A 19,363-nucleotide genomic window follows, 5' to 3' on the forward strand; every position below is an offset into this window, starting at 1 on the left:
CCACTCTTGGGAATATATCCAAGAGAGGCCCTATCATACAACAAAAGTATATGCTCAACTATGTTCATAGCAGCACTGTTTGTAATAGCCAGAACCTGGAAACAACCTAGATGCCCTTCAATAGAAGAATGGATGAAGAAAGTATGGCACACACTTTTAAACCCAGACTCGGGGGCCTTGTCTATAGAGTGAGTTTCAGGACAGCCAGAGCTATATAGTTAGACTCTGTCTCAAAAAGGGGGGGGGGAGAAGAAAGAGAAGGAAGAGAAGAAGATTCTTAAAGCCAATCCTCAGGAGTCTGCTTAGGACTACCTGTTAGGCAGCAGAAATGGGTGGGATTGACAATGTGTGCATGGGGTCCCCTATCTGAAGAATAGGGTCTGAGGGACTATACAAGACACATGATTCTCAGGCAGGGAAGGGGGTTAAGTAGAGTTGTAGTGGAGTCTAGGGAGACTACTCAGGCAGATTTCAGGAGCAGGTGGAGTAGCTCATGAGAGTTTAGGGTCCCTTCCTGCAGAGTACACCATGGGCATGAATGGTTTGGCAGCCCCAGTCTAGAGACCCTACCTGGAAAGTGGGCTAGGCAATGAATACAGTCTTCAGGCAGCCTGGGGTGGAGGCAGATCAATAATGAGCTTTCCATTTACCTTTTGTTTTTTAATCTTAAAGTTTAAAATTTCTCTATGATTATCCAATACACATTTTAAGAGCTTGTAGAGCTCCATAATACAATTATGAATAAATTAGGAATTTAACCTAGTTAATTGTATCATATTAAGCTTTCCTGTTTCAAATAATACTCCAAAGAATAATCAAGCTATAAAATTGTTTCAGAAAAATGTTAACATTTTAAAGACATATAAATGTTCAACAAGTAGCTAAAAGTATCTTAGTATCAGTCATCATCAAAACAAATCAACACCACAACAAGGTATTGTCCCACTTCAGGCAGAGTGGCTCTTACTAAAAGGACCAAAAGTAGCACACAGCAAACCTGCAGAGGAAAGGGATTTTTGAAGAATTAAAGTAAAATGTATATGCAAGAGAAAACAGAAGTCAGAGTATAAAACATATCACTACCCCCATGTTTATCATTGTTCACAATGGTCATGGCATGGCGACAATTTGAGTGTCCATCAACAGACGAATAAGGAGAACACAATTTATATACACAATGGATTATTATTCGCCCACAAAAAGTCATGAAATCTGGGGCTAAGGATGCAGCTCAGGTGGTAACGCACTTGCCCAATATGCCAGAAGCCCTAGATTCATGCTGCAGCCCCCTCATAAAACAGAAGGGGTGGTGAAAGTTGTAGCTCAGCACTGCAGAGGTACCAAGTTCAAGGTCATCTTCAGCTGAGTATCATGCAAGCCTGGACTATATATGAGACTCTTTTCAAAAATAAAAATAAAAACAAAAACCCATCCTTGGTGTCAACACGGATGAGCATGGAGGACATTTGGCTAGGTGACTATGTCAGACACAGAAGGACAAATACCTCATGTTTTTACACGCACGTGCAAGACACAACAGTTCTGTAACAGGAGAGATGAGGAAAACAGCAACCATCAGAGGACGGGAAGAGTGTGTGAGACAGAGAAGACGGGCAGCAGTACCACGAATGCAATTAGTAAGATGAAGAATTTCCAATTTCCTATAGCATAATAGAGTAACTGTGGCTGCCACTAATTGATATATATTTCAAAAGAGCTAACAGAAAGAATTCTGAATATCCCTAACACAAATGATCAGTGTTAAATGATAAGCGCCCAGCCTTGTACTGAACTCATGACTTTCCGTTTCCATGTCCCCAGCCCTGGAATTCTAAGTGTACGTCAAGTGTCCTTATCTGATCCTCACACATATATGAAATATCAGACCTGAATGTCAATAAAAAAAGAAAATATTTAGAAATCAGCTATGGAAAACTCACATGGGGCGAATTAGCTATATAAATTATAATACAACCCTCAAACAGATAAGAAAATGTAACTTTTCCCCTAATTCGTTTTGACATAGAAATTTTATTTGTGGAAACTTAACTGCTGCTACAGCTAATGATCATGTTATTAAATATAGTAGTGTTCTGAAGGAACAAAAATAACAAATATTTGTAAATAATCAAAATAAATTTTCAAAAGTTAAAAATAACCCAAAGTGTTTACCCAGAGAGAGAGAAAACACTATAATTATGGTACATTCATATGAGGTGATTTGAGAAAGGGAAACAGGAAGTTCTCTATTACTGCATGACAAGGATCTATTAAGATATAACAAGAAACAGAAGCGCAAGGCACCAAAAGCACGCAATGCACACTGTCCTCTGTGTACAATAGGAAGAAGCACGAATACACACAGAGGTGCATGCATGCATGCATGCATGTGAATCCTCAGACTTCAAAGATTAATCAGGAACTCTGGTTATCAGTCACACTGCTCATCACACTGAATCCAAGTCAGACAGGCAGCGTCTGGCAGAGGAAGGGGTACTCATTGATGCTTCTTAATGAAGTGTGTAGACACACTTCCAGGTAAAACCAACTAGTGGTACACATAGGATTTCATTTCTTCAAGATAAAAACAACAACACAAGGTCACATTGTGATGACCTATGATTCAGGGAAGCAGTACAAGTATCCATATCAAAACATAAAACGTCAGTCCTTAAGTTTAAAAGGTAAAGAGAACTATCTGCAAAGAGATCTCTCAAGCCTTTCCACATTTTATTAGCACGCACCACATTAAGGCAGACTAGTCTCTTCTTTAGACTCCACAGAGTCTAAACACTCTGCCTGAACCACTGAAGGCACTTGGAATGCCACAGGGCAGCAGTGAAGCTCACCTTCATAGGTGCCGACTTCCAACAGGGTTCCGCTCTGCTCGAGGTCCAGGAACTCTTTCACACTCAGAAAGCTGTAATCCACGCCAGGCACTTCTCCTTCTCTGGGAGACCGGGTTGTGCCTGCAGCAGAAAATACAAAGGTCCAGGATGTCATCAGTCCATTAGAGCAGGGAGTTCCAACCTGAGCAATTAAACAAACCTGCTCAGTAAGCTGCTCTGCCTAGAACTCAAAGAGGGGCCCAGGAAAAGCAACGTTCTCATGGAACAGCATCCCCAGTTCCTCCCATCTTCCCTCCATCAGGGGAAAGGGGAAACCGGTAAGGCAGAGACACTATCAGCATTTAATTTTAAATGTAGCAAGCAAATGAAAAATTGAATCCAGTGGCACACAGACAATGTTCATAATTATCAGCTTTTAGGACTACAATAAATACTACAAAGTTATCTACCCTAAGTCCAGAGCATGAAGGGTTTGTATTGTTATCTTGGGTCTTGAAGTCCTTGTTCACAATGCATCTAGCAAATTCCCGTGTAATAAGCCTTTGCAGAAAATGACACCCTGTAGAAATGTGACTGCTCAATCTCTGCTTGGACATCTCCCAGGGATTAAAATGCTGCTTCTCTTCAGGTAATTATATATGCTCAATAAAAAGTGGACACCCATGAGCTCCGAGGACAGATAAAGGACACTGGGGATGAAAGGGAAACTCCCCTTGAATGAATCTGTTCACACTCTCAACGGCTAATCAATGTATCCATTTCTCTTAGGAAATGACACGGGCCACAGAGAGCATTTAAGACATTCTCCCGGGGCTCTGACCTGTAAAACTATCCATCACACTTCAGCACAGTGTCAACCAAAGAGAACAACAAGGGAACGTGGTTCACATCCACACCAAAGGAGAAAACAGTAAGATGCAATCACACAGTATGTCCTGGGAACCTGTGATTATGTTATGAGAAACAAAACCAGACCAATACAATAAGGTCTCTGATTCTATGCAACCCTCGCAAGCCTAGAGCTAGGGGATGAGATTCCGAGTGGAGGTCACAAGGCATCATCCTCGGTGGTTGGTGATTTATCATTATCCGGGGTAATAATCAGGGTTTGTCTTCTTGCCAGAACTCTCTCCTTACAATTGTAAAGCAATGAAAGAAGCAACTGTATGCAAGCAGTTCTGAAACCCTCAGTGCAGCTGCCTGCGTCTGATCCTGTCCCTGCATAAAGCAGCGTCTACACGCATGTTCTGTGTAGCTGTGATGTCCTCAGGTCAAACCCCTCAAGAATTATTGCATAATCTACTCAGGTTGAAACCATTTCTCCAAATTTAAAAATCTTAAATCCAAACGTCTCATAAGATAGCATCAGAATTTTTCACAGAATGGTAGTTTCTCACACCCACGACATTGCTTTGGGCAAAGAGGCTATTGGTGCCACCCAGAACTCAATTCCTGTGTTCTTTGCTGGTTGGTTTCCCCTTCTGGTACTGAGTGGATAAAGGGATAGTGTGGGTCTTTAAATTTCTCTCCCCGTTATCACAAGTTAAGGATTATTGGTAATGCTTGCTTAGCCTACTCCATCCCCAGAAAGGTCAAACAATCAGTCACCAGACACCAGCACATGGTTAATACTGGAGAAAACCATGATCAACATATAGCACAGGAGAGTAGAGGCTGGATGGGAAGGACAAGTTCATGGTCTGGTTCTCTACTCACAGTCTCGGGCATGGTCCTTAGCTTCTACTACTTAACGGTGTCCTCTTTGCAAGACAGTGTTAACAATGGTACTTACACCACAGGCTTGCTGAGCAAGTCTTCAGAGAGAATACCTGTGGTCAGTAATTGTTAGTGGGGATTGTTTTTATGTTGTTAGAATTGAATGAGTATTTCCAATGCCACTATAGCAAATTGCAATTATAGAATATGTATGCATGTATATGATACCAGTGCTTGTCTCAATTATTTAATAAGCATTTCCTGAGGTCCCAATGCATGCCAAGTGATGATAAAAGCACAGAGAAAGGATTGGTAAATGAGGCAAAGTTCATAAGAAAACTGACCATTTTACTGTGAGACAGAAAATATGTATGTAAGTAGACAAGCATTGAGTATAATTTTGGGTAAAAAGAATGTATCTTAGTGCCATGCTGGAAAGTGGAGGAAGGAGGCACCTACATGGTCAAGGTTCATATGTGGCTCTAACTCCAGTCCCAGGGGACGGACAGACGCCCTCTTCTGACCTCCAGACACATGCAGGCAAACCATCAATATACATAGAAATGAAATGGGGGGTGTGTGTGTGTGTGTGCAAATAAACGCATCACATGATACTACTGTTGGAATTCTCAGGGTCAAAACCGGGTCTGAGAAGGCCCAACAAGCTAGTTTGATTAGCCATTCTCCATATGCTAACAGAAGAGACAAGTCATCAAGAAAAGCAGAGAAAGATGGCAGACCAGTGTATCCCACTGGGAAGAGAACGAGTAAAGACGTCTGATGAGCCCCAGATCCATCTTCAGGGTGCTGCCATGAGGTTTAGGTTTACATGGAGACTGAGAGGTATGTGTAGCTAAGCAATTCCCGTTAATGTGGGATCATGTCCATCATGTTCAAATTCAGTTTTGGGAAGTTCACTGTTTCAACAGTCTAGTACCACAAGTGTCTCTGTTTTAAATATCCTCTCTCCTGGCAGGAAGCATAGAACTACTCTGCCTGCATTTTAAATATAAACATAAAGTAACTTGTTGATGAACTCAACATGCTATGTAAGAGAGAACAATGTAGACTTTTTTTTAAAAAAAAGAGTGTAACACAGACAAATTGACGACGCCATTTATAAAAGTTGAAATCATGGAATCACAGAAGAAACTGTTGCAAGAGGGAGTGCCAGAAAGTTTACCCTGGTTACATTCAATTTGAGATTAGACACTTTGGTGCAGAGACTCGGAGGAACAGTGACCTTGTAAATCTGAAGGTCAAGTGGAGATTGTGAAATTAGTTATCAGTTACCAGCAAGTCAGGAGCATCTGAAGGCAAAATACTGAAAAAGAAAATCTGAGTAGAGTGTAGAGGAAAAGAAGCCAAGAAGCACTGGCTGGACTATAAAACCTTCCACTATCTTACACTAGGAATTGGAGGAAGATTCTGGAAGATAGCTGCACAGGAGTCTGGAAGGATTAAGCAAAGGAGGGTGAGGTACTGAAGCCAAGAGCAAAACTTGTTTAGTTGGCAGCTAAATGCAACAGCCAACGTCACCCTGGTAAGATGCAACAGCCAATGTCACCCTGGTAAGACGCAACAGCCAACGTCACCCTGGTAAGATGCAACAGCCAACATCACCCTCGTAAGACACAACAGCCAACGTAACCCGGGTAAGATGCAACAACCAACGTCACCCTGGTAAGACACAACAGCCAACATCACCCTGGTGAGACGCAACAGCCAACGTCACCCTGGTCAGACACAACAGCCAATGTCACCCCAGAAATCTCAGTGTAGGGCACAATAGAATATCTGGACACGCTGAGAGAATCCACCCTACGTCTCATCTCATGGCACACTCATACTCCGTTTCCATCCTCACAGTCAATCAACCCAGTCCATTCAGAAGAAGACGAGGAGAAAATAAACCAAACAAAAGATGCCCTGAGTCTTAAAAGGCTTCCTAGACCAGAGAGTGCTGTTTTCCCCTTTGCCTGCTCTGGCTCATAGTTGCCGATTCTTTTTTACATGTAATCACATCCAATTTGCCAGGTTTACTTTAAAGACAACCGTCACCCCTGGGTCTTCATTTCCTGAAAGGATTAGAAATAATAAGGAACTGCAAACATTACATTTTACAGGAAAAGTGAAGCTACTAGAGACTCTGTCTTCCCAAGAAAACAAATCTGCTTCAAGCAGCTTTTGATCCGTAGGGAGGACGTGGGAAGGCGGGTGAGTCTCCACCCCTTGAGCGCACAGGGCTTATTACCCAGACGAAACCTGTCCTCACTATAGGCTACCAAGAGGGCTACTCCCAGGGATGCTCTGAGCAACCCACTCTGGGTCTGGGCCAACTTCCCAGGATCCATTCAGAGAGGATGCTGGGGAAAAAGGCCACAGGGAGGGGCCCGCCTCCTCTTTTCTTGTAACAGAATGACAGGCTGCTGGCTGGACACACGCCTGACAGATGGCATTTCAAAGGGATTTCGGGAGCCATCTGGGGTGGGTACAATTATTACAAACCATGCTTCTAACAAAGCCAGAAGGGTTACTTCCTGAAAGAAGAGAAGGAAAACAAATTCGATCATGTTAGGAAGACACATAAAAATACACCAGGCTAACAAACTCAGATTATCAGCAGCCCAAAATGGTACCTTCTGTTTGTCGAGCTGGAAACCAGGTCAGCAACATCTTCCGGTTATCAGCTTTAAGCTCATAAACACAGTGTTTCCCCTCTTCAAGAAAAGGAGACTATCTAACCCTGGGAAAACAATGGCTTCTAGCTCCTAGGCGTTTGTGTTAGAAAGGCACCAGGCATTTAATCAACAATATATTTAATTTGCATCAGAAACCACAGAAGTAGGATTACTATAATAGTCATCTTATTGGTGAAGAATTCTGAGATTCCGATGGGGGAAAGAACCCATCCACGGCGATATGAAAGGTGGGAGAGATTAAATGATTTAAGTCATTTAGTGTGACTTAAATGACAACAGATTATATCATCTCTCATTCTAAACTAGCATTGTCTGACTATCAGAACTTCTGCAGTGTGGAAAATGCTACATTTTGGTGCTGCCTGACATGCAAGCTCTACCCACATGTGCCTGTTGAAAGTGATTTCTGGGTCTGGGAAATGGCTCAGAGAACACAGTGCTTGCTGTGCACATATAAGGACCTGAGTTCCGATCCCTAACATCCAAAGAAAAGCCGGTGTAAGAGTGGGGAGCAGAGCGCAACCACAGAACACTCCTTGGAGTTGGCTGGCCAGCCAGTTTAGCCAATCCGTGAGCTCCATGGTCAAAAATAAGGTGGAGAAAAAATAGAAAAGACGCTGCAAAGTGCACCTTGGGCTATCTATCACATGCACACATAACTATACACAAACACGCAGGAGCGTGCGCACATTCGTGTGTGTGCAGACACCACACACAGTGGGGCTGATTACGGAAGCTGTGCAACTGAATTCAATATTATTTACTCAAATGTGAAGAACCGCTGCTAACAGCCAGCAGACTAGCCAGTATACTTCTACCAGAAAGGGGATCTGACTGGCTGGTTTTACACTGTGTTTAATACAGTCCCCCAAAGACTTCAAGCTCTCAAAATAACAAGAAGCATACTTATATTAAACAGCAAGACATCTTGAACGGCTATTTGAAAACCTAGTCAAAGTCTGTGTTTTTATTCTAAAAATTCTATTTTGGTCCTTATTGGCTGTGTTTTTGGGGATAATAAATTTTTTTTTTTTAAAAAAATGTATTTGTGTAGCATGGATTGCAACAAATTAAAAGGAATAAAATAAGGGAGAAAGGAAAGCAGCCCCACACAGGGAAAAGCTGGGACTGAGCTTGGTGGGTCTGTCCCCAGGAGGAGTTTTAGCAATGCACTGCAAACGGCAAGAAGGGCTGGACTGCAGGCAGTTGCCGGAAGGGGTGCTAGCAACGCACACTGACGTGACATAAACAAGTCTCAGAATAATAAATGATTATGGCATCATTTTACCCAAGAACAGAGACCGAGAGTCTGTGCTTTGTCAGCTTATATTCTAGCAGATAACCAGTTGGAAGAATACTCCACTCTTAACACCAGGCACTTCAAGAGGATGGCTGCAGAAATGGGAGAGAGGAATCGGTCTCCTTTCAGTAAATACCCTCATATCCTGAACCGTGTAGGTGGGCATTTATTTATTTCCACATCTCATATACCGAGGGAGATGATTACTTAAATCTGTTAAGACCTGACTCTCGGATACAACTCAAACACCATCAATCTTAATTTATTCACTACAAAAACATACAGACGAATTACAGGCTCCAGTCAGCTACACTAACAGTGCGTTCCAAGGTTTGCCATGTCACAGAAGGCTAACACCAAGGTCAATAACATGATTTCAGCTCTGAAGAAGAGCATACTTCGAATAAAGTTACAGAGAAGGTGATACTTTTTTTTCCACCTGATTTTATTTTTAAAACTCAACGTGTTAATGTTAATCATTAAAGCTCTCTTAATTGTTTTTAAAGGGCCAATAGGTTAGAATTTAAACTTCCAATGCTTTCCACCACCAGATCATAACTTAATCTGAGCACTGTCCTACTGAATGTCTCAGTATGAATTAGCAATGGCCCCAGAGTTCTCCTAGCAAATACTGAGTGGCTATTTGCTTCTTATGCACATTTTATGGTCCATAAACTTTTAGTATATCTAGCTTCAGTGACCCTCGATGAGGAAATCAGAAAGTGACCTTCTTTGCCAGCACATTCTATCCACCAGGGCTGAAGAGAGGACACTGGACGAAAAGCCCTTCTTCAAGCTGTCCCTCTGTAATACCCAGCTCAGGCAGCTGAAGAGACCCTGGTGCTCAAAGGCCTCTAAGCAGTCTCCTGTTGATTCAGGTCCCCAACACGCAGGTTTCCAGACAAGCCATCTCAATGGAGTTCTTTCCCAGCAACTGTCCAAATGCTCTCAGGCCCGGCCTGATAACTAGACCATGATCATCACACTTAAATTGAACAGCAATGGTTATCATTTGCTGTTACATTATTTCAGGCCTTGTTTATCAAAATCTACCAAGACGCCAAAAAGATTACTGTCATTTTCACTGTTTAGGACAGTTAAACATGCGAATACAGACACCATTTTATCTTGTAACACAACTTCTTGCATTTCTTAGACTTCCAGGTATCAGACAACAAGGCCAGACTTCAGCTGTTCATTCTCTAGCTAATAAAGACAGAGCATAGACGTGTGCATTGCCCCTGACCCCGGTTGCTCCATTACCAACCTCTCACAGTCCTTTCTTTTCAGCTCTGGAGACCAGCAGTGCTACTCAATATTTGCCCTTAAATCAAAATGGTTTTCAAAAATTTTAACACAGCAGTTTGTTAAAAAGATACACATGAATGTACCGTACACACCAATAATCTAATGAATTTCTTCCAGAGAAGGGAAATGCAGGTTTACAAAAGCAAACAAAAAAAGAATACAAATGTTTAAGGAATCACCTCGAACTGGAAAGGACCTAAATGATCAACTGGGCAAACTGTGGTGTGCCACTGCAATGCCACAATGCCCAAAAGTGTGGATGAATCTCAACCATATTGTGCTTAGGGAAAAAGTCAGACCTAGAAGGGTACATGTGGTATATAACACCACTTACACGATGGTCTATAAAAGGCAAAGCTACCATGAGACAGACAGACTGACACAGAGAGTGTGGGTGGTGGGAACAGACTACACAGGGGCATCAAGAAGTGACCAGGAAGAAGAGAGACAGAAACCCTCAGCACCCTGGCAGTAGTAGGTGGCGTTTGAGACCTGTGCGTTTGTTAAGCCTCTGCTCCCTGTCTTGGCTCATTTGCCTGCGCTGTGATAAAATGCCCTAACAAAAGGAACTGATAGAATCTTTCATGGTCAGGAACTCAAAGCAAGGGGAGCTAAATAGCTGGTCACATTGCATTCACCATCAGGGAGCAGAGAGACGGATGCATGCCTGTGCTCAGTCTCTTCTCCTTTACATCCAGTGCAGGATCACACTCTAGACAATGACGCCACCCACGGGGAGTGGATCTTTCCACTGCAAGTAATCATCCTTGAACTCTATTTCTTAACAGTTTTCTAACAAGAGGAAATGTTTAGCATTTCATTAAGTGGGGAATCAGTTTCGTTTTGTCATAAATACCAACCAAAAATAAATACAATAAAAATAAAGCCAGTTTATCTAATCTGGAGCCCAAGGCTTTAATTCCCTTGTTACACAAGGAGATGCTCACCAAAGATATCTGTGTATATCAAAAGGAGACCATCTCCTTAACCTAATTATAGCTCTGTCGGAACTGGAGCTGCTATAATACAATGCCAGAGACCAGGAGGCTAAAGCTAAACAAGCCTATACTTCTCACAGTGCAGGTTCTGTCTGGATTGGAGACTCACATGGACACAGAGGTCAGGGAGGAAAGCGGGAGCTCTTGAATGACATTAATTCCACCATGAGTAACCAATACTGTCCTAAGCCATTCTAATCATCTCCCAGAGCAGACATTCTCAACTGTGGGTCACGACCCCTGTGGGGGAGCTCGACTAACCCTTTCACAGGGGTCGCCTAGGACTATCTGAAAACAGATATTTATATTACAATTCAAATTAAGGCATTTTGCAATTCTGTATGCCTCAGCTATGCCGCTCCTGGGTATTGACCCCAAAGACTCCAAGTCATCAAACAGAAATGAGGTGGGCTGGGCTAAGCTGGATGGCAAGAAAGCTGGTATGGCATTCTCAGGATTCCCAGGATCCTGACCGCAAGTTGTATGGCATCCTGTCACATGAGCTCCGGCTCAGAGAAGCTAGCTGAAGAGCCCAGACCCCATTCAGTAGCCAAGTCCAGTACAAAGGGACATGAGCATTAGTCACTCTTCTCCTTTGTGCACGAGAAAGAACGTTATCACAGCTCAAGGCAGAGAGCCTGTGTGCCTTAAACACAGGACAGCAAAGGTCTCCAGCTGTCACCGATTCATCCCAGAGAGCAGCAGAAACATGCAGGAAATAGGGAAGCTTCACCCTCATCAAAATCACACTCTGGCATATTCTATCTGGGAGGCACTCAGGACGTGAGGAATGCCACATCTGAGTGGGAAAGGCTGTCTGTGCTAATGGGGGACTGAAGCTGATTTTATCCTTTATGGCAGACGACACTTTATTTTCTCTGAAATCATTACACACTGTACAGAACAGAATGGATTCATCCCCAACACATTCAACTGGACAATTTTCAAAAGCTTGTTTAAAAAAATTATTTTAATGAAAAACAATGATTAAGAATATCAAATTTCCACAAATTAGGTGACTTTGCATGCCCAATACAGAGTGAATGAGTAATGATTCTAAGATTAGGAAGCTTGTTTTCTTAGCTTAAAAGAAAAAAAAAAAACCTCAGAAGTGACTGCTAATGAGCACATGGTTTCTTTGGGGATAATGGAAATATTCTGCAATTAAGTGGCTGCAACAGTTGCACAGTTCTGAGAATGTGCTGCAAACCAATGAATGGTACACTCCACAGGGTGAGTTTATAGTCCATATACTGTACACCAATCAGGCTGTTAATATATAAATAAATGTTAGCTGGGCATGGTGAAACATGCTTGTAACTCCAGCACTTAAGCTAAAGCAGAAGAAATTCTAGCTTGAAGGCAACTTAAATCTTAAATACTTAGTGAGACCCTAATTCAAAACAGATAAAAATGTATGTAATGTGTGTCTTACCCTTGAAGATAAACATGCAAGTAAAACCTAGTTGCTGCTCTCACTTTTAAGTCTGAGTTAAGAAATCAATGTCCACTTTATAATTTTCCTAAATGCCTCAGAGATCTTGATCTCTTTCAGAATTTGTGTAGAGACATTGCAAAACCTAAAATCAGGCTTTATAAGTTTAAACCTCAGCTCAATTTTATAAACTGAGCAATGACGGCCAAGGTCAACACCTTAGTTCCTTTATCTCCAAAATGAAAATCATTATTATAGTAACAACACATTCCTTGTGTGGAAGGATGATAAAGACAATCATGTAAAATGCTTCGTTGGGTCAAAACAAGCACTTGTGAAATATCAGCGCTAACAATGGGAACATCATTGTCATCACTGTGACAGACTCTGTAGTTAAAGGAAAACAACAAAGGAAGAAGAATCTAGCGATGGCTGTGGGACAGGTGGGGTAGACATTGTAGCTCAGTGGCAGACAGCTTGCTGCACGTGCAGCAAGGCCTGAGTCTGACTGCAGCACCACACATAAGAAAGCAATAAAGACCCAGCTATTGATCATTTGCTATACTAACACAGAACATGGGCTTTCTTCACGTAATACCTCATTTCACTCTCCAAAGAAGGCTCATTTTCCCTGTCTTAACAAAAGTTTCCACCTTTAACCAACATTTTTCAACGCCATTCACACACAATGCACGCAACCTTAACTACAGCTCCTTGGGTTGTCTGTAGATAACAGATCATACAGTCAACATACTGTGTAAACAGCATCACTTTAGTGAACCATTCCTCATTTAGCACCAGCACTGGTATTGATTCACAAGAATATGCCAATCTGTTTGCACATAATGTCTACACTGGAAAAAACTCGATACTCCCAATCCCACATCAACCATATTACTCTTCACATGGCTGACTCCTTTTCCTGGATGAATGTAATACTTATTTCTTTAATAAATGACACAGTGGATTCAAAGACAGATAACAATGTTTAGTACTAAGATTGTGCAATTCTAAGAACAATTCCAGATGGATATAAGAACAAAGTTCCCCAAGCTCATGTGAATGGCCTTCAAGTCACCTGAGTCCAAGGTGACATCCAGGCCTGGACTTTCGCCAAAGGCCATGTCTGGGTCCGTGGCCTTCCCACAACCAGGTCTGTGTTGATGTCTGTGACTGCAGAGACTACTGAAGGCTGTGGTGATGCCTGAAGTCTGGGACACAACCTGAGGTCAGGTTGGTGTCCAAGGGCCATACTGCCACAGAGGCCATGCCAATAAGAGTGGCCTGTCTCTTGGGATCATGGAGATATCCGGGCCTGCGCTGCTGTCTAAGACTGTGTGACTCAATGGACCACACTACAGCTTCCATGACAAGATTCTCTCCCTCTCTCTCTCTCTCTCTCTCTCTCTCTCTCTCTCTCTCTCTCTCTCTCTCACACACACACACACACACACACACACTTGTTTCATTTATTTGTTTTTTTTTTTTTAAATTTGATTTTGATTTTGGGGAGGTTGCAAGGGCAGAGAGTGGAACCGAGGGGGCGAGGAGATAAGTGGGATTCGAATGCAGATGTGAAATCCACAAAGAATCAATAAAAGTTTCTTTTTTTAAAAAAAAGAGCAAAGCTTCTGGTCTTTTAATGACCACACATAGTCATGGTAATTCCCAAAGTCTTCTCAGCCATACAGTCAAATACTGAAGAACATGTGAGTTTTATTTTAGCTCCCATAAAGCACACATTGCGATGTCAAGTCAACAGAAGGGCGCACTATGCAGTGAGAGTGACAACATGCTGGAAGAATAAAGGGGATTGGCTAGGAACAAAGCCCACATTAAGTGAAGCGGACTGCTTATGTGTAGACTTTGTAGCATAAGATAGCAAAGACAGTAAGAGAAAATTGAGTGGCCAAATTTAAAAAAACAACCATGTCAACTATTACAAGTTGCTTTGAATAATTACATAAGGATTAAAAAAAACCTATTTTTCAGATTTTAACTGGCTGTTTTCATACAAGTCTGTTCCCACCTACAACATCAGGTAAGCATGTTGCTTTCCAGAATGGTAACATCATTTTAAACCTACAAAGTCTCATTACACCCCCCACAAATGCAAACTACACCCTTGTCATTTTCGGAAACTGGTCTTAAAGTGAATTAGTTAGCTAAGATCCAACCAATGATCAAATCAAGAGCTCTTTATTGGAGACAAGAAATTTGTACATTGATCATTAAAAATGAAGGATTTGCTGTGAAATACAAATAAACTTATTTTTGAAAAGAAAAAAAAATCACAGAATACATTGTTTGCTCCCTATATATGAACTGACTGTCCTATCACAGGAAGCTGATTGGCTCTCATTACTGGTTTTCATCTAATTCTTCATGCCTGTCAACAGCAGCTGCTGGTCAAGGGCAGAGAGAGGGGAGAGCAATCTTACTTTCTTCATCTGGCAGCAGGGGCTGACTGCCATTAGCTCTCTGTCAGTGGGGGCAGCCAGGGGAGGTAATAAATGACCCAGGAGCCCTTAGAGGCCGCTCTCCTCTGTTCCTAGCCTAACCTGTTTACCTAGCAGGGACTGATCATCTTCAGAGAAACCCACCTTTTTACCCAGGGTGGAAGAGTCAGTCTTGAGTAAATCCACAAGCCACTCGTGGAGTTCCGTGGGTATGTCCTGACAAACCAGCAAGCTAAAACATCACAGAGAGCTTGGTAATGGGAGTCCGGGCATTCTGAAAGTCTGTTTCTAATGCAACACGTAATTCAAGTTATTTCGGAAAAGAGGGATGAGAAACTGAAGGGAGCAACTCTCAACTGGGTCGCGTTAGCTAATGTTGTCAAGAGCAAGGTTTCCTTCATTGTTTTATGAAGGTAAAGCAGGAAGCAAGCAATGGAAGCAAAGCTGCAGTTTCCCAAATGCTGGCCACCAAAGGACGCCACGAGGGACGCAAAGGAGGAAGTGAGACATGGGAAACCAGCAATGGCAAAGAGGGCCTGCACACAGCTTTAGTAAAAGCGCTGATTCCTTTGGCAAAGAGGGCCCATACAGCTTTATTAAAAGCGCTGATTCCTTCCTTTCTCTCTTGGAGTTCATGAAAAAAAAGGAGATGCTCCCGGGAGGTCCGAAGGGAAAGCCCCTTTAGCAATCCCAGCTGGCCACCGAAGGTCCCAGCCACCACCATACAAACGGATCGCGTCTTGTAATCCTCGGCCAGAAGCCGTGCTCATTGATGCATGCTTTCCTGTGAGCAACACTGCCCAATCCGATCACCACACCATCGTTTGCAGGGACAAAGCCTCACTCCTTCGCACAACTCGTTCACTCTCTCCTACCCCTAGGCTCAAGTGTCACAACCAAGGAAAGTGAGGGCGAACACACTTGCAACACCTTTACAGCAGCCTGAGGACTTGGAACAGTGAACTAATCAAAAGTAATTTCTTACTCTGGGTCTTAGTAAAAGCATTACAATGATGATGATGATGATGATGATGGTGGTGGTGGTGATGATAACAGGTGTTCAACTACTCACAGAGGTCTGTTATTACTGCTACCACCATCAAATTTGCCTCAGCTGCTACTTGACATCCTTTCTCCATGAAACCTCATCAGTCATGAGCCCAGAGCTCACACCTATGACGGGGGAAAGGATGCCTTACTTGCTTGCTACCTTTAAATGGCTGCTGTGCCGAGATCTAAACACACACTTTGCTGATTCTGAAGTTTAAGCGTAAGTGTAACAACAATGCAGGGCTTCCCTTCTCAGTGGCCTTCTTACGTCTACAGAATTCCTGGAGGCATCCTCCCTCAAAGGCCTCACCTCCACACTCTTCTATCAGACAGCCAGTGTTTCAAACTCTATTATAATGTGTGTGCACAGGTGTGTGTGTGTGCACAGGTGTGTGTGTGTGTGTGTGCACACGTGGACGTCAGAGGACAACTTCTGTGGAGTCAGTTCTTTCCACCTTTACCTGGTTTCTGGAGATCAAATGCAGGCCTTCAGGCTTGCACAGCAAGTGCCTCTGATAGCTGGGTCATCTCACCAACCTTCAGATGGCTCAGCTTCCACAAAACAGCCTTAAGGTTGTTGCCAAATGTCTGAGTTTAACTCAAATGTCATTGTGGTAGTCTGAATGTAATTGGCCTTCATAATCTCCTAAGGGAGTGGCATTATGAGGAGGTGTTGCTTAGTTGCAGTAGGTATGGCCTTGTTGGAGGAAGTGTGTCACTGTGCGGGCTGGCTTTAGGAGTTTTCATGCTCAGGATACTGCCCAATGTGTCAGTTGACTTCCTTTCGCTCCAGCACCACATCTGCCTGCATGCCGATATCTTAATGAAGATAAAGGACTGAAGCTTTGAAACTGTAAGCAAGCCACCCCAATTAAAATGTTTTCTCGATGTGTCTTCACAGCCATCTTCGAGGTAAAGAGTTCCTGAACCCTTTATTCCAAGTCACAGCCTCTCTCTATGCAACGCCTCGTATTCCTGCATTATACCTGCCCTTCAACACCCATCCATCCATGCTGGGCAGACATAATGATCCACACGCAACCCCAGAGTTTGAGAATGGCAGACGAGACATCTCTGGTTCAAGCTCGCTACCTAGATTGGCCAAAGTGGCAGGCTCCGGGTTCAAATGAGAGACTCTGACTCAGTATGTAAGGTGGAAAATAACTGAGAAAGGTGCTGGATGGCAGCCTCTGGGCTCTGCTCATACACTTGGACAGGTGCGCGTGCACTTTATGCCAGCATACACACACACACACACACACACACACACACACACACACACCAAAGAAAAAGAAAAGGGTAGGGGATTAGTGAAGCATATCTCTAGCAGCTAAGAGGGCATTTCCAGAGGCAATGAGATGCTGGAGCTCTGACCTAATGAACAGTTTAAACTATTGAGATATTCAAGGCATAAATAGGCAAGTGTAGAACCATGGAAGAAGAACAGGCTGGGGGTGCCTGGGGGCGAAGCATGTGCAGCTTGACCTGCTTCAGACAGCTTCATTCTGCTCCAAGTTCACCTTCTTATGAGCTCTTCCAGACCACCATGAGGTAAACAGTCTCTGTGACACAGGCCTGTCTCCATGATGTCGTGCCTCACCACAGGTAGAGACGAAACCTGTAGACTGAAGCCTCTTGTGTTGTGGGCTGAGGTTACAAAGATCTCAGCGAGAACAGATCTTCCACCCACAAAACTGAAGAGAAGGAAAGGCATTCATACCAGCATTGCTTTCGCGCCTCAAACTGCAAGCTTACTCACTGCTTGTGCAAAGTGTTCACAGTTAAGATGGAAGAAGCTCCAACATGAGAAGGCACAGAAAGACACTGCCACACTGGAGAAAGGAGAGCACATTTACATACCTTATATTAGAGATGCTGCTGATGTTAATCTCTCACTGTGGGTTGAAAACCGTAATCCATCCAGTTAGAGACTTAAAAATAGCAAGAAGCTATGGTCCAGATTTCACTTAAAGATGGCCACGCCTCTCCAAGGCCTTCCCTGACCATGTCTAAAAAAGTCTCTCCCGCGGTCCTTTGCTGGCCACTCCTTTGTCTTTCCTAGTACCTTCATAACCTATAATTAGTCAGTGTATCTGGAGAGCCATTCTCGTCCTCACTCATCACAATATTCACACTAGAAGGATCCAGGTTGTGTCTGCCCCACGACATCCTCAGGAACTAGCAGAGCAAAGCAAACAGGAGCGGTTCCTTTTTTTTCTCCCCCAGAAATAAAAGTTCAGAGGGACTTAGATAACTTCTCAAGAGAATTAGCTCTTAGGCTGTTTTACCACTGTTCCAAAAAGAAGTGGTTAAGAGAGGTTGGAATTAGGAGGAATTCCAGTGAGATCTTGGAATCCCGAGTGGGTAGCTTATTAGCCAAATCTGAGCCGGCAGTACCATAAGGTATTAGGTTATATTCACGAAATAAAATACTTTATAAGTATCAATGTTCTGCTTTTAGTAAACGTTTATTAAATACTGTGTGCCAGATTTAATATGCCGCATGCAACAAAAAGAGATAAATAAAACCAATAAATAAAACACTGCCATACTAGAGTCTATATTCTAGTAGACGGAGAACAATAAACAACCCCCAAATTATAGAATAATGTTCACTTGCTGTAAGGGAGAGCAGGGTAGGGAATTCTGGGTGGCAGAAGCCCAGATACAAAAGGAGTGGGTCACAAGGGCACATAAATCACAATTATATAGCTATTTTCAATATAGCGAGTATGCTTATTAAATGTGTGAAGGGTCTGAGCATGTAGGCACATGGTTTTAGTCCCAGTAATTGGGAGACAAGGACAGAGGGATCCCTATGAGTTTGAGGCCAGGCTAATTTATGTAGTGAGTACCAAGTTAACCAGGGAGGGATACATAGCGAGACACATCTTTAAAAAAGTGAAACAAAATAACAAAGACCTATGAGGGATTGGCAAGAGGGCGCTTGCTCTACAAGCCTGGAAACACCACCTGGATCCCCAGAACCGGTGAGAAGGTAGAGAGAGCAAGAACCAACTGCCCAGCTGCCCTCTGACCTCTACGTGCACTCTCTGGCACGATCCCATAACAAACATTTTAAGATGTGTGATTTTCTGCAGCCAGGTCTGTCTTCCGTGCCCAGGGAACCTTGGTAGGAATCAAAGTTGTTGAGAGAACCAACACTGTTTCCCAAACCCTATTGCTACCAAGTCCATTCTGGAAAACACTTCAGTGACCTCGGTGACTAGCACTCTACTGTGACACATTCACAACCTCAATGCTGATGAGGATAAAAAACCACCAGGAGACCCCAGATATGGGACACCCTAGCCACCACCAAGATGAGACTTCCCCAAATGGGTCCTTTAGCACTTTATTAACGTAACAAATCAAGATACTCACACCTTCTACTGAACCACACCTGGGTCAAGGAAGAAATCAAGAAAGAAATTAAAGGCTTCCTTGAATTTAATGAAAATAAAGAGACAACATACTCAAACCTATGGGACACGATGAAAGCAGTGCTAAGAGGAAAGTTCATAGCACTAAGTGCCCACTTAAAGA

At 43.0% G+C, this 19,363-nt stretch overlaps 1 protein-coding gene across 18 annotated transcripts in view; it reads right to left on the reverse strand.

Moving 5' to 3' along the window:
• Magi1 (membrane associated guanylate kinase, WW and PDZ domain containing 1) overlaps nt 1-19,363 on the reverse strand; it is a 618,461-nt gene that overhangs the window by 137,306 nt on the left and 461,792 nt on the right. For all 18 annotated transcript variants that reach the window (XM_013352986.2, XM_026788194.1, XM_026788185.1 and 15 more), the window contains one exon: nt 2,850-2,969. In XM_013352986.2, the coding sequence (XP_013208440.2) occupies nt 2,850-2,969 (120 nt within the window). The remainder of the gene's footprint in view (nt 1-2,849; nt 2,970-19,363) is intronic.

The sequence above is a fragment of the Microtus ochrogaster genome, unplaced genomic scaffold, assembly GCF_000317375.1.
Source record: "Microtus ochrogaster isolate Prairie Vole_2 unplaced genomic scaffold, MicOch1.0 UNK1, whole genome shotgun sequence".
In the NCBI taxonomy this organism is placed as follows: domain Eukaryota; kingdom Metazoa; phylum Chordata; class Mammalia; order Rodentia; family Cricetidae; genus Microtus; species Microtus ochrogaster.